The 22,789-nt window shown below is 37.3% G+C and overlaps 2 protein-coding genes across 5 annotated transcripts in view; one reads left to right on the plus strand and one right to left on the minus strand.

Moving 5' to 3' along the window:
- Positions 1-1,064: 1,064 nt before the first annotated feature.
- Positions 1,065-22,789, minus strand: part of rxrbb (retinoid x receptor, beta b) — a 55,423-nt gene continuing 33,698 nt past the window's right edge. Inside the window, exons 1-12 of one of the 4 annotated variants that reach the window (XM_037784041.1) lie at positions 12,218-12,391; positions 10,400-10,593; positions 9,060-9,213; positions 8,623-8,802; positions 8,152-8,205; positions 6,721-6,881; positions 6,379-6,508; positions 4,194-4,320; positions 4,028-4,069; positions 3,818-3,909; positions 3,623-3,728; positions 1,065-2,750 (exon numbers count right to left, since the gene is read on the minus strand). In XM_037784041.1, coding sequence (XP_037639969.1) covers positions 2,603-2,750; positions 3,623-3,728; positions 3,818-3,909; positions 4,028-4,069; positions 4,194-4,320; positions 6,379-6,508; positions 6,721-6,881; positions 8,152-8,205; positions 8,623-8,802; positions 9,060-9,213; positions 10,400-10,540 — 1,335 coding nt within the window. In that variant the 5' untranslated portion in view covers positions 10,541-10,593; positions 12,218-12,391 and the 3' untranslated portion in view covers positions 1,065-2,602. Of the gene's footprint in view, positions 2,751-3,622; positions 3,729-3,817; positions 3,910-4,027; positions 4,070-4,193; positions 4,321-6,378; positions 6,509-6,720; positions 6,882-8,151; positions 8,206-8,622; positions 8,803-9,059; positions 9,214-10,399; positions 10,594-12,003; positions 12,141-12,217; positions 12,392-22,789 lie in introns of those variants that run through there. The other 3 variants (XM_037784043.1, XM_037784042.1, XM_037784044.1) reach the window with 3 other exon arrangements.
- On the plus strand, positions 16,442-20,116 carry LOC119496613 (C-type mannose receptor 2). Its single transcript, XM_037784030.1, has 6 exons — positions 16,442-17,096; positions 17,250-17,609; positions 17,721-18,059; positions 18,155-18,562; positions 18,651-18,806; positions 18,913-20,116. Exons 1-6 carry the CDS (start codon positions 17,027-17,029, stop codon positions 19,272-19,274), a joined length of 1,695 nt encoding a protein of 564 aa, XP_037639958.1. The 5' UTR covers positions 16,442-17,026; the 3' UTR covers positions 19,275-20,116.

The following is a 22,789-nucleotide window of genomic DNA, read 5'->3' on the forward strand; positions in this document are numbered from 1 at the left end:
CATACTATAGTATGACTTTTTAAATTTTTTTCGACATACTATACTATGACTTTTTTTATTTTTTGACATGCTATCCTATGACTTAGCACGCCAAAAAGGATGTGCTATCCTATGACTTTTTTTCTATATACTATACTACTAAGGTCATAGCATGTCGAAAAAATTAAAAAAAGTCATGGTATAGTATGTCGAAATTCTTTTAAAAACTAATAGTATGTCGACAAAATAAAAAACCTCACAGCATAATGTCGAAAAAATAAGTCATAGTATTGTTTGTCGAAAAAGGTCGTATGGTATGTCGAAAAAATTAGTCATAGTGTAGTATGTCGGTATTATTTTTTTAAAAAGTCATAGTGAATGCAGCTACTCCATCCTCCGCACAGCGATGGCTTCATTAACTTCTTGGTTCCCTTATCACATTTGGTAAAATCTGAAAGATTGCTAAATAGGCACTTTTGCTTTTCACTTTGCATCGTCTTGTCTGTCAATTCTCTCTCGTCCAGTGTGTAAAATCTGACACCTGCTACTCTGAGCTGAGACTCCGTATGGAGTAGATGCATTCACTGTCAGTTTGTAGAGTCAGAAGTCCGATTATGTAATGATAACACGGCGCTGATAGCCAAAATTAAGTAAATGGGTTTTATTTCTGTAAAAAAAGCATAACGGCAGTGGGTACGCAATTTAATCCATGCGTGCCCGACCACCGTGTAACACCGACTACTGCAATTAACATCCTAATTAACAGCTGCCTCTCTGTTGAATGAACAGCCAATACGAACGCTCTCTCTCTGAAATGACCTGTGATTGGCCAAAGTCTCCCGTCACTGGCTAGATTTTTTTAAAGCCTGAAAACAGAGCCGTGAGGAGGTGCAGAAGTCTAGTCATCTCGTAGAGCAATTGAATTACAATATGCTGAAAATTGATTTTTGGAATCTTTGCCCAATGATGCCAAAAAACATGCCTACTGCAGGTTTAAACATCTTTTTGACTACATCTTGCAATGGTCGTTTCAGAAAATAAGTGTCACATCTAGCACTTTTTGGGGAAGAAAAGGGAAAACAAAATAAAACTTAAGCCTCTTTATTTTTAGTCCACACAACCCATGCTTCAAGTCACTTTATGTTCAAGAGCATATAGAGGTCGATGACAAGCTTACCAATATAGCTCATCTGGGGTTTACACATGGCCATCATACAGACCTCATTTGGTCTTGTTTAAAATTCCTATACGTCCACAGGTGTTATGGATCTAAATGTGATTATGGTTTGCTTTTAATAAACTGCAGACATAACAATGAACAAGACGGCTACCTACAAAAAGGGGGGGGAAGGTTGGAAAATACAATTGAGCATCAAAAAAAAAGCACAAAAAATAAAAATCAGCTGAAACAGTCTCAGCAAATCCAGTGCAACCCAAGACATGTTCTGCTTTATACTAGCTGAAAACTAAAAACAAGGGCACATATTAAGAATTATATAATTTGTATATCCTGATCATAATTCAAATTTATCAATATACATTTTCCCTGAACAATTACTTTTGCACAGTACCTTTGAATTGTATAGATAAATTACAAAATGGAGTATTCCCTTTCCACCAGACATGATTTACTTTGTAAAACCCCTGAATGACTGACAGGCAGAAAGCTCTTATGCAGTTAACATTTTATATTGCTACATTTTTAACAAAGATTAACAAAGGGATTTTCAGTTTTGCATATTTTCTTAGGTTTTTGTGGTTTGGTGTGCATCTGCACAAATAATGTCAAATTATTACTGAAATAGCACCAAAATACAAACGCCTGACTATTTAAAGGCCTGGCGTTTATTAAAAGTGTGTTTTTAGAAATAGTACATAGCAAGTGTGCAGTGCAGTTTAATCGTTAACCACAAAGTGATTAGATTTATAAAATGGCAAAGAAGTAAACAACACTAACTGTATATTACCAGACACATAAAGCTGATCCTCAATCAACAGACAAGTCGAACCAGACAGTTTCAACCACTGACTTGTCTTCTATCGCAGGGTCACTGTTAGGATTTAATCTTCTGCAATGGATACAAGTAAACTCAGAGCTGTTGTTGGACACAGTTCCTGGTGACTGTTTGGTACAATTATATTATTTTAGAGCTGGCTAGAATTACAAATTATAAAAAGAAGACTACGTCCTTAATGCATACACATGATTTCAGGTTGCCTTCCTTTTAAAAAATAGGTTTTGGGGATCAGTTCAGTTGGAGAAACAACTGAAGCTTGATGTTGGAGGTGTCTTAAAAAGCTTATATAAAAATGTATACCCAAATTATAGCTCCTGTGAGGGAAATATGTAAATGTTTACATTTTTAAAAATACTTTTTTTTTTTTTTTTTTTGAAACCATAGTTACTCATGACGTTTATTTCAACATATAGCACCAGCTTGTAGATCATGCCAAGCCTTGGGTTTGGTCTAAAGAGCAAATCTGTGCTGCACTAAAATAGTGTAACCCAGATAGCAGTGAGACAAATTGACAAATCTTCAAAGAACTTAAAGTGCCACTCCAGTCCCACTCCAGCTTCCCAGACTTCAGCTATCTAAACCTAACCACAGTACGCGTTTCCTATCTAAGACAACTGATGGGGAGCTTCAAGCATTTCCATGAGGAAAGTGTCAATAGGTGTATCACCAATCAGCTTGAAGAAGAAAAGATGCTCCAAGCACTTCAAGCCAATGGATCGCAGTGCTGGCAGTCGAAGAAGGAGCTTAGCAAACCTGCATGGAGCGAAGAGGACATCATTTAGTTTGACAAGACAATCAATGCACCAACCATGTTTATCTTGTCTAAACGGATGCAGTAGAGTGAAAAACAAGACTATGCTGAGGTTGTGATTAGGGATGTCACAAGAACCGATACTTCGGTAACCAAAATTCTAAAAATGTGACGGTACTTGTTTTCTTCGGTAACGAACGATGCCTTTAATGGTCATTTGGTACCGGAGCGGAGGTACTGGAGATGCGATTCTTCCGGATACAATGGGGGCAGTATACACTTACAAGTGTTCTCATCTGCCGTGGAATGAAGGAAGAAGAAGAACGCCGTAACAGCACGGAAAAAAACAACAACACGAGACGTGAAAGATGGCAGCTGCTGCAGCGCTACCTCCGCCTCAACTCGTTGAGAAAACAAATAGCAAGAGTCGGGTATGGAAGTAGTTTGCGTTCGAGGCGGATTTACAAGGAGTAATAATAGATTTGCAAAAACCAGTCTGCGGTGCAGTAACGGTGCCGTCGTACTTTTCTTTCCAAAGGAGGAAATACCTCCAATTTAGCAAAGCACCTCAAAGACAGACATCCAGATAATATTGTTTGTTTTAAATACTTGAAGGCTACATGCCACTGTTCTGTTTTGCAATGTTAATAGACGTTTCTTTTTATTTATTACTTAAAGGCTACATGCCTCTGTTTTTTGTAATGTTCAAATATTTTAATAAAAGGAGTACGTGTTGAATTACATGGGATTTTTTTTTTTTTTAACCGTGGTATCGAATTGGTATCAAGAATCATGTAAATTCACTGGTATTGGTATGGACTACTAGATTTCCGGTACCGTGACATCCCTAGTTGTGATAGCTGAGGACATTTACCTTCCCTGCTGCTCTGGGTATTTCTGTTTGCAGTAGGATTCCAATGATGCATAGACCTTTTCTCTAAGGAGCTCCACCTCACCGGTGTTGGAGAGCCCTTTAGCATCTGCAAGAAAAAATATAGACAATATTTATATAAGGGGGTAACAAAAAATTTAATCTTTCCTATGTGGATATCATGAATTGAGCAGGCACCTGGGTTGAAGAGGACGATGGCTCGGAGGCAGCCCAGCTCGGTTTTGTCCATTTGCATATCTCTCATTTTATTGACGAGCTCCGTAAGAACCCTGAATAATGACAAATTTTGCAAAACATTTTGGAAAAGGTTTGAGTGTAAAATACAAAGAAAATGTCAGTAATTGTATTGACTCAAACACACTCATTATTACAAAAGTGTAAAATTACCTGTCAAATATGGCTCCGACTTCTGCACTCTGCACACTCTCCCTGTTAAATAAAACCAGTTATTATACACACACTGCATATTTATGAAACATTAGACAAAAGAATTACAATTAGTTGCAATGTATATTTCAGTATGCTGGCTGTTTTTTTGTCTCAATAGATGCACCTGTCAAAAATGGCCCCGACTCCTGCACTGTGCGCGTTGTCACGCTGCAGCTCAGAGGCCAGGAGAACTCCATCCTTCAAACCAATGGAGCGATGGGAGAACGAGGCGATGAGGAGCTCATTCCACCCTGACAAATTAAATACAATTAAACTGGTAAGTAATGATATCAGTGAAAAACATTTCAGTAGTTCTTAAAGTGGCAGTAGGCAAAATGATTTTGGCATCATTGGGCAAAATTTGCATAATAACCTTTCAGCATATTGTAATTCAAGTGCTCTGAGAGAAAACTAAGACTTCTGCACCTCCTCATGGCTCTGTTTTCAGGCTTTAAAAAAATGTAGTTTAGCTGCAAGACGGGGTCACAAACTTTCTCATTTTACAGCTAAACAGTACACTCCAAGATGTTTCTGAAAACATTTGAGGCGAGAAATAAGCATTACAGTAACATAATATTGATTCACATTTGATCAGCGCTGCCTAGTTTGACCGTTTGATCGGAGTTTGTGAGCGATTTACAGCCACATCCGTTGAATGAACAGCCACAGGAACGCTCTGTCCCTCTCTCAAATGACCCGTGATTGGCCAAAGTCTCCCATCACAGATTGTTTTTTTAAAGCCTGAAAACAGGACAGTGACTGTTAGTTACTAGTTTTCTCTCAGAGCACTTGAATAACAATATGCTGAAAGGTTATTATGGAATTTTTGCACAATAATGCCAAAAACATTCTGCTTACTGCAGGTTTCGTTATCTTCTATCGAATCTATCCATGCACAATACCAACTATCAGGCTATCAACAATATTAACATTATTGGGATATCTGGATCACACTAACTCATTATTCTTCCCGTTAAGATTTACAGATCTAGTGGAATTTCAGACAGCACAAATAATGTTTAAGGCTAAAAATAACCCGCTACCAGGAATTATTCAAAAATTGTTCAGTGATCGAGAGGGGGGTTATAATTTAAGGTGAAAATTTAATTCTAAATTCGTAGTATTTGTACTACCATGAAAAGTTGTTGTATCTCAATCTGTGGAGTGAAACTACGGAGCAGTTTTAATGTGGAGCTAAAGCAATGTCCAAACAAATCAGTTTAAAATAAGGTATAAAGACATGATTTTCTCAAGGTACAGGGATATTTATTCTCTTAGTCTAGCTTCCTATTTTTTCTGTAAAGAATAATGTAAATTTGTAGATATTTGATTTTGGGTAAAAGAATAATGTATAATCTTCGTATTTTATATGCATGGTCGGATGCTGTGTATTGTGTGTGTGTATATATATATATATATATATATTGAATATTGTATTACATGTGCGTATTGTATATTATAAATTATAATATGTTCATATATGAAAAGATAACTAGTCAATATGATTAAGATAAATATGTAAGTAATTAATTTGTATTTTGATTAAGACACATCATAAGTAATGAATTGGTATTCTGGATTGATAATGAATTTATATTTTGATAAGGATAATTACATCAGTAATTTATTTATATTTCTGTATGACAGAGATGACAGGTAATAATTATAGTTAGACAAGTTTAGGAAAATGATTTAGAGTATATGTATAGCTCCATTAGGAAGTTGGTTAATTATCAATGAATGACTTATGGAGAAGGAGTGGGATTAAATAAGTTTGTACTTCTTCTACAATTTCTTTTACTTATGCTTTTCATTGTATGTAAATACTATTTTTTATAGCTGTCCACTTGTTTGTATTATCATTCTGTTTTGTTTATTTATTTAATTTTACATGTTCGAAATAAATTTTGAAATGAAATGAAATGAATGAAAAATTATTGGGAGTTTTCACAGATGTTATTATTCAGGTTGCTTTGTAGTTACTTTCCATCCTAGATTTGATGTAAAGGGCAGCTTTAACTAGGATTTATATATTTCCTTATGTTCTTACTATTAACACAGTATGGTTAATTTTAGCAGTCTAATTGTATAAGACAGCTTTACACTAAAAACATGAAAACAGACTATTTAAGCAAGTGTCTTTGGCCTTGTTACCTTTTCAGAAAAGTACTTTATAATACTGCAACATTCATAATCTAACTATGATAAACTAAAGCAAAGACATAGTGTGGATCTGGTCTCTATGATGTGTTGATTTTGAATGTGCAGTTCCATACGGATCATTTATGACCGCAGGTGCTCGATCGTACCTGCACGCAGGAGGATGACCTGGTCATCAAGGGGCAGTTCAGAGAAATGAGGGATTCTCTTTGCCCACTCCACCAAAGCAAACAGCTGTTTGTCTGCAGTCTGACAGATGTTGGTGACTGCGTCGTGGGGCTGAAACCAAACAAAAGATCACATTTCCTTAGTTGTACATTCAAACCAAATACTTCCAGCAATTACAGTGAGCCTGTAATTCAGAGCATGTTTTTAATTTGGATATTCTACAATCATGTGGCCCAAAGCCACCGTGCAAACACACAAAAAAAACAGATGACTGACAAAGTGAGTTATATAAATCTATTGACTGCAATGTTGTAACCACTCACAGAGTTGCCTGCAGAACCACCATCAGAGTGAAGCTCAGTCTTCTGCTCCACCGCAGTCTCTGCCTCTAAAATCTTCTCAACAGGCATCTCCTCATTCACTCCGACACTGAACTCCAGCTCTCCTTCACGCTCTCGGTTCCTTTGGCGCTCCTCCTGGACCGCTACGTCAGACAAAACATAAGGAAACAGTGGTGGGGGGGGGGAGAAAAGGAATGAGATGATGGTAAATACTGACGAATGAAAATGTAAACTGATGAATTTATGGGTTAAAGAGTGACATTGTGCAAAAAATGCTCTGCCTCTTTGCAGGGTTTTTGCTGCATTGAGAAAGTCAAATTCTCTACTGTCTCGACAAAAATGTTATCATGACAGCAAAAATACATTTGCGGGCAATCACTACAGTACATTCCTAAATATATGATTTCAATTCAGGGAGTTAAGAACTGATTATGAATTGTTTCTCAATGTATCTTGAGACATTCACAATAGCATAATTCATATCCATCATTACAAAAATCTGATGAATTTACTTCCATTATCAACAGAAGTACAGTAACTGGCAGGTTGACGTTAACATGCATGAGTTTGTTGTTAACATGCCTTCATTCATCATTAAACAGTATCACAATGCATCTAAAAAATCTATTGTTTTTCCCACCCCAACTGAAATGGCAGCGTTACTTCAGAGAGGTGCTTTCCTAACAGCACAAAGCTTAATGATGAAAATTTAGACTAGCATGTGAAGTTTGTAAAAAAAAAACTTAACGGCAGTAAAAAAAAAAAAGAAAAAAATTTAGTCTATGTTGTCTAAAGCAACCTAACAGAAGACTGTGATCTCAGTGAGGTGGAAGAACAGAAGCTGTTGTCTAATCCAAAATATTCTGACTTTCCTAAATCAAATCAGGAGAAAAAAAAAACAACAGAACTGTCAGAATCTCTTTGAAAATGTATAATCTATCCATCTCACTGGCAGATCAGACACTCTGACTAAAGTGCAGCCATAACAAACTCACATGGTGGCAAAGCAGAGTGTACAGACTTTATGTGCCTAAATCTGGAGCCAACATTGGAGCTGCACAGACCTCAGTAAGAGCCTCTCATAACACATGTATCGTATACTGTATGCATTCAAAATACTTAAAAACTGGCCTATGAAGGCCTTAACTAGAACGATCCATTACATCTTTTGCTGCTTCAACACCAATCCACTCCATTAAATTTTAAATACACAGCAAAGAACTACAGCTGTCTGACTGCTTATTTTACAGAGCAGTCTATCATCACAAGGCACTATACCACCCTCGCTCTCCATCATTTCTAGGTACGTTTTCACACATAAATCCGCCAGTCAACAATTTTGCATGTCTAACACAACAGGCTAATTCTCTAAGTAACATAAAAATACAGTATCTTTAAGATTTCATGTCATACTCATCCATCCCTCATCTTTTCCATCTTCTTTTATCCACTTTACATGTTTGATCACTATTGAAAGATGGAGAAAGGGTAGAATAGGAGAAAATGAAGAGAAGAGATGGAGAGGGGTTAGTTATATAAACCAGCCCCAATACACTCGTCTCTACCCTTTATCTTATCTAATCTATCTAATCTAGCATCCACCCTCACCTACGCCAGAAATAGTACTAATCCAATATTACTTAATCAATTCAATTGGGCTTCCTTTGGCATAATTAGTTATTCTAAGAAATCAAATTGACTGCCAATGTTTAAATCGTTCTAAAAATAAATATTTAACTATGTTGCAGAAAACCCCAATGTATGTCACCTTTGTATAGTTGCATGTAAGACAACTCGCAACAACACATGTTCCTACACCTTCAATAGCCAAACGGGCTCTCAAAATGAACTTTAACCTCTAATACAACCCTGTTCCTTGCATACCTTCCCTCTTCATGCCCATGGCCAGGCACTTCTGGTAGCGGCAGTACTGGCAGCGATTGCGCTGGCGTTTGTCAACCAGGCACTCTTTGTTATCTCTGCAGGTATAGCTAAGGTCTTTGCGCACAGTTCGTTTGAAGAAACCTTTGCAACCCTCACAGCTGTACACTCCATAGTGCTTGCCTGTAAAATTACACAAATAAAAAAAAAGTTAGAGGCTGATGGGATAAATCAAACAAAACACCAAAGTGATGGTGACAGCCTGACACACATTTTTTTTTTTTTATTAGCAACAGTGACTGAGATCCAATTTGTTAAGTTGTTGGAAACACAGGCAAAAAACATCTGACAGTAGGGGATCATCCACACTAAAATGAAATAAAGTAGTCTACAGCTGATGTTTCACTTCTGCTAATCCTGCTCTTAGTGCACTCACTCACCAGAAGAACGATCTCCACAGATGACACACATGCGTTTCTGAGACAACATTATCCCAGGGCTGTGAGGTGTCATGGGCCTCAGGCCAAAAGGAGGCTTGATATCTTCTGAGCTGCTGATTGAGTGCATCCCTGATACGGGTGCTGAAGAAGAGATCTGAATACACAAAGCAACCAAAAACAATATAATTAAAACATTGTAATGTCTTTGGTTAATTGTATGTCATGTTAAATGACCACACTTCTTTTTGCATTATCCCAATTTGCTTCCTCCTCTTTTGCCCATTTACCGCACTGTACATATTGTAAAATGCCTCTGCCCCATATGAGCAAACACCTGTACCCTACAACTACAGCAGATTAATCCCATAAATGCAAAAAGGAAGTGCACCACAACTAGGGGTGGGCGATATATCGAATATACTTGATGTATTGCGGCTTGTTCTACGTGGGATGTGGTAAAAGATTATATCACGAACACTGAGTAAAAATATTAATTGTCACATCATTCTTTAAAGCCGTCGGCATGAGACTCGCTTTGGCGTTTCGCTTCGCCCGTGGCTCTCTCCCTCTCACAGGCACACTTTCCTGGGCGAGTGTGTGTGGCGTAGGAGCATGGATGTGCGTATGAGGTGTGTGTTTTTGTACCTGGCGGGAAGCAGGAAATGGGAAAGAGGCAGTAGAGAGCGAAACAAGTGACGCGCCATAGCAAGTTTATACGTGTTGAGGTCGGAAACAGTAATAATGGAAGACGTCAGCTTCCACGCCAAATAAGACGGTCAAACTAGCCCCCACGTTGTTTTGCGTACATGTATATACTAGGCATTACAGTAAGAGCATGTAAGAAATGGCTTCAAATAAAAGCAACCAAGAACTGACTTCAAAATAAAAGTGACCTTACGGTGAACGTGGCAACTTCACATTCATTCAATAAGTCAGTCTGTCAATATTAAATAAAAATAAATAAATAAAACTAAATAAATACATAAAACGAATGACAATTTTAAAAAAAACACACTGCCTGCAAACTGTATTTCAGAGAAAAATCGAATTTCAATAGTGTGAATAATTAGTCAAACTTAACAATAAAGAATTCATTTCCAAAGACTAATCCGAGTTCAAAAGGACAGTACACCGGTACTGAGTGTTATATTAGGTTACTAGAATGATTACACTGGTCTGACCACACGCATCAAAGGGTTGAATCAAATTATTTTAGAGAAAATATCGAGATATATAACGTATATCACGATATAGCCTAAAAACAAAGAAATTATTTATAAGCCATATCGCCCAACCCTAACCATAACATCAATTCATAGACTCTAATGGCTGTTAGTTACCTGACTGTTGCTGATGGGTCCAAATCCCAGAGAGGGTGAGACCACTGGGGAGTTTAGTGAGGGACTGATAACTGAGAACGGAGAACCCAAGATGTTGGTGGGGCTGTTGGAGGCTGAGCTGTTGGGTTGCTGTGAGGACATGGCTAGTAAGCTACCCAGTTTAGAGGATGAGGGCCCGTCTGAAGGTTATCAATCTGAGGGTGACACAAAACAGGATGTTATTCGTTTTTTTGATCGAACTTGAAACATGTCTTTACAGTAACTGTTTGTGATTGCAAGTAGAGCTTAAAACATTTACATAATTAGACAATAAACAGAATTGTCAACTATTAATCAATCATATTTCAAGCAAAGCTTCCCTTCCATCTATGGCTCCAAGTATTTAAATAGGCCCTAAATAAAAAATAATATTATATCATCGGGGTTTGGACTGTTAATCAGACAAAACAAGACATTGGAAGACATCTTTGACTTCAGGAATTTGTGATTCACTGTTTTCTGACATTTTACAGACCAATTGATTATTTGAGAAAATTATCGTTTTGTGGTAGTAGCCCTAGTGTCAGGACACAGTGACGTTAGCTATCACATTTTCCCATCAATTCACGTTAAGACAAGCCATCTATCACTGGTTGTGATTGCAAGTAAGAGCTTAAAACATTTACATAATTAGTCAATAAACAGAATTTTAATTATCAACTATTAATCAATCATATTTCAAGCAAAGCTTCCCTTACATCTATGGCTCAAAGGATTTTATATAGGCCCTAAATAAAAAATTATATCTTCAAGGTTTGGACTGTTTAGTCAGAGAAAACAAGACATTTGAAGACATCTTGGACTGAATTGTGATGGCATTATTCACTGTTTTCTGTCATTTTATATTGATTATTGGAGAAGATTATCGTTTTTGTGGTAGTAACCCTAGTGTCAGGACACAGTGACGTTAGCCATCTCAATTCACGTTAAGCCAAGCCATCTATCACACTAAAAACCTTAAAATAAACCAGTAATTGTCACTTTAAAAGAGAGGGATGTGGTGGACGAATACGTATTGAGAAACACACTATCTATTTATCAGCTAATAATCGGAAGCCACAAATTGTTCTACACGATTAGTCAGATTAGTCAGATTAAAAAAAGGAAAAACAAATTAAAATTGAACAACGTGTTTAGTGTTTGAATCATAACTCAACCTGAACAAACCATCACCATCATCTTACACTAGTCTAGTGTTTGTTAGCGTTTAGCTCGCTGTTAGCATCGCAGTAGCGTTACCAACGTTACACGTTTGCTAAATGTTGCTATCGATACGCAGTTAACGTTGACATTCACGTTACTCTACAAAAAACAGCACTAAGTACATACAAACCACAATCTAAGGTGCCAGTGCACATGAGTATTTTCATGATTATAAAATAGTATAATGTATTAGTGAGTGTAAGGCATAAATAACACCCTACTTTTAGCGTTGCTTAGCTACGAGCTAGCTAGCTAGCTAGCTAGAAAGCCCCTGGCGACAGCTAACGCTAGCTAGCCTTTAGCATCCGTCTGGCTATATATTTCACTCTGTAACACTTCGTAAAACTATAATACAAACATACCCTGCTACTCGTGAAGAATATATGGAGTTTAATAACTCGGAACCACTTCCAATAAATCCGCACAAAATAGCACAATATGTTCTAGCTGAGATTAGCTTGTTAGCAGGCTAGCTGAAGCTAATGTGGCTAACATTAGCTTCGCGTCGGGAGTCTGAAGAAGCAACTTGATGACAAAACAAGCTCGTGGGTCGTTTGAAGGTTGCAAATCACTTACCAGACACACCTTCGACGCATTGTTGAGAACCACTTCACTGTACTTGTTGTGAATCAGCCTTAAGCGACCGACACTACTCTCTGGATCTTAGTTTACTTCAACTTGACGCTGTTGTTGTTTACAGGCCATGGTGGCTCAGTGCCAGGATCCTCTTTGAGCCAAAATGTCTCAAGGGACCACCCATAACAGCCCTGTCATATGACACACTCCTGCAGTATATCTATGTGTTTTCAGCTTTATTTAGCATTTAATCACACTGATTTAGGACTCCTGCAGTATATCTATGTGTTTTCAGCTTTATTTAGCATTTAATCATGACTGATTTAGGACTCCTTCAGTATATGTGTGTTTTCAGCTTTATTTATCATTTAATAACACTGATTTAGGACTCCTTCAGTATATGTGTGTTTTCAGCTTTATTTATCATTTAATAACACTGATTTAGGACTCCTGCAGTAAATATGTGTTCAGCTTTATTTAGCATTTAATCACACTGATTTAGGACTCCTGCAGTATATATTTTTGTGTATATATTTCTTTTAAATAGATAATTCGACACGACACCTTCTCACACAAAAATATATCTTATGCTATATATGTTCTTAATATATATGTTCTTAATATGCCCTTGTACAAAGTATTTCTTCTTTATAATTGTAATGTAAATGTAATTTATTATTTTAATGAAGCTTCCCAGCAAAAAGTATTTCACACGTTTGTACCTGTACAACCGGCGTGACAATAAACATCTTGAATCTTGAATCTATGTGTTCAACTTTATTTAGCATTTAATCATGACTGATTTAGGACTCCTTCAGTATATGTGTGTGTTCAGCTTTATTCAGCATTTAATCACACTGATTTAGGACTTCTGCAGTATATATGTGTTCAGCTTTATTTAGCATTTAATCACACTGATTTAGGCTCATTTCTTTACTGGGCGTTTTTATATTTTTGTGCAAGATTTTGAACATTTGCATGAAAATTAAGATAATGGGTTCCAATGATCTATAGTGAGCAGTTTGTTTTGGTGGGTTTAACAAGAAACGCTGATATGTTTTTATTTTTTAAAGAAAGTAAAATGATCTGTATTTTTGCTTTTCTATTCCCTTATGGCTAAATGTTTTGTTTTTCATTACCTGTTTTGTTTTGTTTTTCATTACCTTTCATATGACACACTCCTGCAGTATAATGTGCAGCTTTATTTAGCATTTAATCACATTGATTTAGGACTCCTGCAGTATATATGTGTTCAGCTTTATTTAGCATTTCATGTAAATGTAATTTATTATTTTAATGAAGCTTCCCAGCAAAAAGTATTTCACGCGTTTGTACCTGTACAACCGGCTTGACAATATAATCTTGAATCTATATGTGTTCATCTTTATTTAACATTTAATCACACTGATTTAGGACTCCTGCAGTATATATGTGTGTTCAGCTTTATTTAGCATTTAATCACACTGATTTAGGACTCCTGCAGTATATATGTGTGTTCAGCTTTATTTAGCATTTAATCATGACTGATTTAGGCTAATTTTTTACCGGGCATTTTATATGTTTGTGCAAAATTTTGAACATTTGCATAAAAATTATGATACATTTTATTTACTGTTTCTTATAACCTTTCCCCTATATATATATTGCTCTGAAATTAAGTAGGCCTAAATGACCTTCTGAGCCTCTCATAGGCCTGCACAAACCATTTATTATTTTTATTTTATTATTTTATTTAAAAGGGACCATGTACAGTTTAAAACATAAATGTCACCATTTGATGCACCGTACCAGATTATAGCTTTAAGCTAATTCACATCTGTAGTCCCTTTGGCAGGTCAAAACAAAGAAACATGCTACAGTCATACAAGAAAGAACATACAAAACGCACAATACACAACTACACACAATAGCACATCACAAAGTATGCTTGTCAAGTAAAAGCGTGTCATGAAGACCATGGAATAATATTTTTTTATTTTACTGTTTCTTATAACCTTTCCCCTATATATATATATTGTTCTGAAATTAAATAATAATAATAATAATAATAATAAAAATAAATTGGACTTATATAGTGCCTTTCAGAAACCCGTGGACGCTTTACAAAGGGGCACACAAAATCATACTAATAATAACACAGAGAAACTATAGCTAAGTAATTCAATTCAATTATATTTACTGTTTCTTATAAGGCCTATGATCTCAGATGACTCTTCCTACACATCACTCTTTTAATTACTTAGCTATAGTTTCTCCTCTGTGTTATTTATTAGTATGACTTTGTGTGCCCCCTTTGTAAAGCGTCCTTGGGTTTCTGAAAGGCGCTATATAAGTCCAATTTATTATTATTATTATTATTATTATTATTATAACCTTTCCCCTATATATTGTTCTGAAATTAAGTAGGCCCAAATGACCTTCTGAGAAAAGGACTCTCATATAGGCCTACACAAAACAACATTGTCATAATTTCCCTGATGCATTCAGGGGGAGGAGTAGGCTAATGGAAAATGACACACAGTAAATTTGCATATACACTGACCAAGATTCCTACCTGGACAAATGTTTTAAAAATATTATTTTGGTTATGATATTGATAAACTAACATTCAAGTATGCTATGGTAAATTGTAGTGCATACAAACAAGAAATATTGTGTTTTTTGGGGGTAGTTTAATTATGGCACAACAGATCTAATCTGAGCAAACTCTAGGACAGCCACACCTACTAGAAGGGCTGGAATGCTTTTGCCTTTGACAGGAGGGGAATAACAGTATTGCACAACTTCATTATGCTCCAGTGATGTTGTATGGCATAAGATTTCACCATCTAAAAATATTTAACACAGTGTTCTGTCTTTTGTCTGTCTTTTGTCTTTTGTTCTGTGTTCATCTTTTGCGCTCATTTTTAAACTCCCTTGTTCTCAGGGTGAAGAATGACTTGTACTTTGTAACAGCATTGTTAATTAGTTCCAACACTTTTTTCATTTAAGCCTTGGATACAAAATGGACCTGCAATTTCTATTAAGCAGCATTTACTTTTTTTCTTTACAAATGGTTACATTGCTTAAAATTATGTTAGCACCAAATTACAATCAGTTTCCAAGAAAGAACTCTAGGCCTGCCCTAAGTTAGATGCAGCCCCCAGTAAACGGGATCCAACAGACCCCAATATCACAATACTGTTGTCAATAATTAAGTGGATTAATATAATAGTTTAATGAATATTTTAATATAAATTAATAATTACCTTTTCTCCTATACACATAAATGAGTGGGTGGGATTCTCAGTGTAGTGAAAATAGAAAAATAGCAGCGAGCACGTCTCCAAGTCTTGGAACAGTATCGGGTGCCAGTTAGTGGTAAGAACAGAAGACTTCTGACGCTGATGACGGCTTATAGCTGAAACACGTTCGTTTGTTTGCCCAAAATAAACTAAAAAAGACTTTATCTGTGAGTGCCGGTGATTTGTTTCTTCTATTCTCAGTGTAGTGATCATGGACACTTGAACCACCAACCGTATGATTAATTGTTAAGGCTCTCCACCAACTGAGATATTTTTAATTATAAAATATGTGTAAAGTTTACCCTAATCCCTGGTCTGCATTTGTTTTCAATATGGGACAGCGGAAAGGAGACATGGGAAAGTGGTTTACAATTTTCACAGTTTGCACAACAAATGCTCACCTTTGTTCTTGACTAACCACGTCACTGATCCTGGCCCCATTCGGACTGGATTTTATTTCTCTTGGGGAGGTTCAGTGATTTTTACATTATCTGGCCTGGTCAGTGACTTTAATCCCGTCCTGAGCACATAATGTAGGCTAATTATCTGTATTTTTGCCAAATAATGAAAAAATCATAGATCATCCATGTCAGCAGATCACAAAGTTTTCCACTGTTTTGAAGTTTTCACATCATTTCATCTCGACAAACCAGTAAGCTATTCAAGATGTTTATTGTCACGCCGGTTGTACAGGTACAAACGTGTGAAATACTTTTTGCTGGGAAGCTCCATTAAAATTAAAATTAAATAAATTATATTACATTTACATTTACATTACAATTATAAAAGGAAATACTTTATACAAGGGCATATTAAGAACATATGTATTAAGAATATATACAGTATATACAGTATAAGAAATATTTTTGTGTAAGAATGTGTCAAATTAATTATAGATTTATAAGTCTGATGGCCTGGGGGAAAAAACTGTTCCTCAGCTCCCTAAGGTGTGAGTCCTGGGGGTCCTGTATCTTCTACCAGAGGGCAGGAGGGAGAACAGACTGTTGTGGGGGTGTGTTGTGTCCTTAATGACCCTCAGGGACTTCCTGACGCTGGGAAGTCCAGGATCCAGTCACACAGTGGTGTGTTCAGGCCCAGATCCTTGAGCTTACTGACGAGCCTGGAGGGCACTATGGTGTTGAACGCTGAGCTGTAATCCACGAACAGCATCCTCACATAGGTGTCCCTTCCTTCCAGGTGGGAGAGGGCGGTGTGTAGTACATGGGCGATGGCGTCCACTGTGCCTCTGTTTGGGCGGTATGCAAATTGCGGTATGCAAACTGCAGCTATGTGCCGTGCAGTATGTGCAAGAGAGAAAGAATCCTGAAAAACTGCTTTGTCCGTAGCTGCTCCTGAAGAGGTGTCTCTTAACAAACCAAGTTGCATTCTTACTACAAACACTGTGCTTCTCACTGCTGCTAGCAACTTAGACTTAGACTTAGACTTAGATACAGCAACAGATCACACAGTAACAGAATATTAACTTATTGACTTTTTTCTTTTGCTTTTTGTTTTGCCGTTTGCCATGATCATGACTGAAAACAGAAGGATCGTGAAGGAAGGGACTCAAACTTTGTATCTGCTTTTTATCTCAGGTTTGAACCTTACATGCTTGTTTTGCCCCATATCGTATTTATAAATGTATGATGCAAATGCAGAAATGCGGTTGGCTATTTGTGAAGACAAGAATGATTTTGTTATTGTTGGTATTCAAACTGCTGTGTAACACGCTACCTGTAATTTCACAGGATTTTGCTCCTTTGCACTGGGATCTTCAGATTTTCACCTTATTACTATTTCTAAGAACTACACAGAAGCAAAGACCTATTGCAGAGAGATGTACACTGATTTAGCCACAGTTCACAACTCAACGGATATGGATAATTTGATCACTTTAGTTCCAAGTACCACTGCCAGAGCCTGGATAGGACTTGAGACTGGAGATGTGCGGATGTGGCATTGGTCCTGGCCTGATCAAAAGCTGGATTATTTTAACTGGAAGGCAGGAGAGCCACAAATAAATAATGAAGATGCGTGCGCAGCAATGGATCAACACAGCGAGTGGATTGAAAGCGATTGTGGAACTAAAAGAAGTTTTGTTTGTCATGGTAAGTGAAAAAGCAATATTGCAGTGTTATTTCAGATGGCACAAATCATGTTTAAATGCAGGACATCGCTATGTTCTTTGTGTTTAAAATATCAAACATTTGGACTTGCAGGCAACAGTAATACCAGCGGTCTCATTTTTGTTGCTGAGACCAAATCATGGAGGGACGCACAGAATTATTGCAGGGGCTTGTCGTCTGATCTCATTAGCATACACTCAGCAAAAGAGAATGAGGCAGTACATAATGTGTCGGTGTCACAAAATGTGTGGATCGGCCTCTTCAAAGATCCCTGGAAGTGGTCTGATGGGAGCGAGTCATCGTTTCGTTACTGGAAACCCAATCAGCCAAACTACCGTAGAGGTCAGAATTGTGCTGCCGCTATATTCAAAGATGAAGGGCAGTGGAATGACCTGAATTGTGCCGGCAAACGCAAATTTGTTTGTCGTGGGGGTAAGTTGCTGTATTACATGCTTTCTCTGTCAGTTTTTTAACCTTACACAATACACAACAGCTCTATAATCTGTCTATTCCTTCATTACTTACAGCAAGAAAATCAATTCCAACAAGCACCATTCAAACAAGTACACAGGACACGCCAGCAAATCTGACAACTGTTTCAAACACTTCATCTCAAGAGGTCATGTTGACATATCATTTGACTGTGGATACTACCAATCAATCACACACTACCAATGTTACCACCGAAGAAGCAAAAACCAACAGTGAACCGACAACACCAAATACCACAGATCTTGTGTCAAATACCTCAAGCACTGAGCTCAACAATGCAACTACAGAGATGACAACTGTGACAGCGACACAGCAACCTCTCACAACGACTGCACAAGTGACCCCAGACAGTGTCTCTACGTTAACAACACTGATGGGGACTTCAGCCCAGAACACAACACAGTTCTCAACGCTAAAGCCCACTGAAAACAGTTTTCCTATAGGTATGTTTCAAATTATCATATGCCTTTGTGTTAATTTTGCAAAAAAAATGCATGATGAATGAAGTACTATTTCTCTGTTCTTCTACAGAAATGACAACTGTGACCGCAACACAGCAACCTCTCACAACGACTGCTGAAGTGACGCCAGACGGTGTCTCGACGTTAACAACACTGATGGAGATTTCAGCCCAGAACACAACCCAGTCCTCAACACTAAAGCCCATTGAAAACATTTTTCCTACAGGTATGTTTCAAATTATCATATGCCTTTGTGTTCATTTTGCAACAAAAAAATGCATAATGAATGAAGTACTATTTCTCTGTTCTTCTCTCTGTTGTCTTTCCTAAAGGAAACTTGATACTAATCCAAGAAAATATGACATGGATTGAAGCTATGGATTACTGCAGGGAGCACCATATTGACCTTGTCCAGATTACCACCAAAGACATTCAGGGGAAGGTGGCTGAAATGGCAAATAACGCCACATCACCCCATGTTTGGCTAGGTCTACGGTACACTTGTAAATTTAACTTTTGGTTCTGGACTAAGTCAACTACTGGCTGTTATCAGAACTGGGCCCCCGGACAAGGATCTGAAGGGAAATATGACTGTGGTGCAACAGGTGCCATTGAGGCCACTGGGAGGCAGCAGTGGGTAGGCTTGCCTGAGACAGAACAACTGAATTTCATCTGCTACGCATGCACTGGATGAGTGTGCATGTTATTATTGCAACTTTCATAATGCTGTAAATTACACAATAGTTCTGGTTATACAAGCTTTGGTGTTTAAAAATTAATATGTTTTTTCAGTTATTGATTCAACATTAAATACAATGTTTTTGACAGCATCAAGCTAGTGCGAACTTCAACAGAGATATCATGGCTTTTTTAATGCGCACGTATGACGTCATACTTCTACCTTTGTTGAAATACAGCTGCCTTCTCTATTGTTGAGACTGAATTTCATTAAATATGAAAACCTCATGTGGTGTGTAGGCGTGCACATTCACAGTCATGGGCAGCAAGAGTAATGTGAGAACATTGATCTGCCTCTGTGCCTTTCACTCAGGGGTTACTATTTGCATGTTGACCCCCTGGGTTGGGCCCCAAGATTGTTCTTTTTTAGACCACCAGAGTGTGGCCCCCGATCCAGACGGCCTGCTGCCCTCACTGACCTGACCTTCACTAGCGGCCACATGGAAGACAGAGCTCACAGACACTCACCTTCCTGTCTGCACCCTTGATGTAGACGGAGCATCTACAAACATTGGAACTGGAAACGATACAACATTTTAACTGATTCGTTAATCTCAAAATGTATGATAAAAATGCAACTGTGAACAGGCTGTTCTGACTGTTATCAACCGGCTTGTTACATAGAACCGACATTTCTTTTTAAATGAATGGCTCAAGATGTTTGAATGGGCTTTAATTGTCAGTTGGTACACGTTAAAGTCTATATTGCTTAAGGTGGAAAAAGAAGAAACTGAAGAAAAGCCCTTCTAAGGACAGGTGTTGTAAATTAGCATTCACTATAAACACTACATTGCATTGAATAGCTGTTTCCATTTTTTCTGTGTATTTTGTATCTGTCCCTATTAAATAAACCATAATAAATAAGAATAATACAACACAGGCTTAATACTGTAAGCTACTATAACTGCTGTCAGTTAAAACATTTGGAAAACAAATGGTGATAACTGGTGCATACTGAAGTCCTTAAACCCCAAACTGATAATAAAGTTATATGTATCTATATCTCAATATGCCTATAGGACTCTTTTTGGAAATAAGTAACCATAATATTTCCACATAACACTTTCAATATTATCCAGTGTTAGTACTTATTACAATTTCATCAGTATACAAGTATGTTTGCATCATTGAATAACCCCATATAACCACCGAACACCAGTACGTATAGCTTGTATTTCACCGCTGCATATTGATAACTGCTTTTGCATCCACAATGAGGGTCTTGTCACTTGTCAATTACCACGGACCATTACACATGAGTGTGTCATGGCTTAGTTTTTCCCTGAATAGGTCTTGGTCAGTGAGCCTCCCATCAGTTCAATGTTAATGTCCCATTGGGTCCAGTCAGTCAGTCTCTGGACTACCCCCTCGCCTCCTTTTCTCACCCACATCTCCTCTTGTGTGCTGTCCAGCTGGCTCTGACCTCTGACCCTTTCACCCTCACTCCTGACCCCCGAGGACATTCCCACGCCACACCCTTTTGTGTACATCCCTCCATGGAAACCCAGTGGTCACTCCCTCTGCATTTTTACAGATTATGGTGATAGACATAATTCACTTTCACTGGGATCAGTGTAATGCAACCTAATTCAGCCTAATCCCAATTCAAGTATCAGGTGCTACAGAACTGAAACGTACATATTTATTAAGAGTGTGTGTGAAAAATCTTCCTAATATAGGATATAAAATATATCCTTTAATGTACATGTCAGTTTATCGTATCAATTATTAGCCTCACTAAATACAATGCAGAATATGGTTGCTAAATCAAAAGGTTAAATGCAGCAACGAAACGCTGCTTACTGAGGGTCCAAAACATTCAACATTTTTTTTCTATAACTGTCATTATAGGTATTTATCCTGAAATTTCTGAAGTTAAAATTTAAAAAAATAAATGCAAATATTAGTTTTTAACTTTACGTCCCTCTACCTGCCATGCGCACTTGTGTCCTTCCCTCTCCTTTTATTCTCTGAGCGTGCACCCCTCCGTAGATCCCTCCCTTCTTTTCCTTCTGTCACTTTCACAGTTAATTGTAGAAAAGAGATTTTCTCCATTGAGGCCGGGTCTCTTAGGTAACCCCACTCCTGCATGAAATGAGATGGATAGAGGGGAAGAGATAGAGAGGGGGACATGGACAGGCAAACTGAACAAGCAGCGGTTGAGGACGGACGCAGAGGAGAGCGAACTTTACAATATTTTAAAGAAGTTAGAAAGAATAAGAGTTTAATATTTCATATGCATAGGGACACATGATAATTAGCTGCTTCTCTGGGACTATTATCACAGTATTACTGATGGTGCATGATGTAAGTATGAAAATAGTTTACTTTTTCACTTGTTAGGACAAGTTCATTCACTAACATGCCAGTTTACAGATAATAAATAAATGAAATTGTTAGATGAACAATACGTGCATTTTTTAAAAAAGCATTTAGTGGAACAAACCTATGGAACATGTATTTTGTATATCTTTTAACAGCTACTCTTTGATTACATTTTTGAGTGTGTGGCCTGCTTTTTTTTTTGACAGATCATTAATTCTTTCAAGAATGTCAGTACATATTATGATAGATATTGTTTTAATTCACCTGCTATGATATTTTATCAAACCATTCATCCCCTGCAGGATTAGCTCTGAGGGCTAAGAGACGCTATTGCTGTTCATCCCAAGTTTGACAGGGAGTCTGGCGTTGATTGTCCAAACGCAATTCTTGTGTTACTTCTCCATATCCAGGAGTTGTGGATGGACATCATGCCCCAGACTCTCACTCACTCCCTCTTACTTCTTACTGTGATAATACAGCGATCAACATTCAAATTAATTAAATATCATGTAGCTGTGGGCAAAAAAGTGACTGTATTTTAATTTTTTTTTTTAAGTTTGACTTTACAGGGCCCATACTGGATTGTAAATTATTTGTTGAAGTTGGTTGATAATGAGATCTGTATTTTAAAATTGAATAAAATTGATTTTTTTTTAATTTTTAACAAATGTGACTTTTGGCTCCAATTCAAATTTAGGCTTCTCAATTGAAAATCGATTATTTAAAATTCAAATTCAATTATTAATTCACATTGCATTTCCAGAATCTGCACTTTTCAATCGCATGAGTTCCCTCTTGTAGGAGGAGGCTGTGTCAGTGGACTGGCAATTTTACATTTTCTGTAAAGTTCTGAAAAGCTGAAACTGTTTCATTTATTTTATGTGCGTGAATATCATATTATCATGATGAAACAAGTAAACTAAACATGTGGATCAGTTATTTATCTAGTTTGCTGGACAGATGAATTTGAAAAAGAACAATTGCTCTTGCTATGTGGGGAGAATCAGATTATTAATGGGTGAAGTGATGATATGGCAACGGGCCACATGGCCTGTGGTTGGTGAAGTGAAATGGAGGCTGACAGAGATGTTTCTTCCATGTGCCAAATGTGTCTTTGGATTATACAGGGCCATGAAATACCCATTT

This window comes from Sebastes umbrosus, chromosome 11 (assembly GCF_015220745.1).
Source record: "Sebastes umbrosus isolate fSebUmb1 chromosome 11, fSebUmb1.pri, whole genome shotgun sequence".
NCBI lineage: Eukaryota > Metazoa > Chordata > Actinopteri > Perciformes > Sebastidae > Sebastes > Sebastes umbrosus.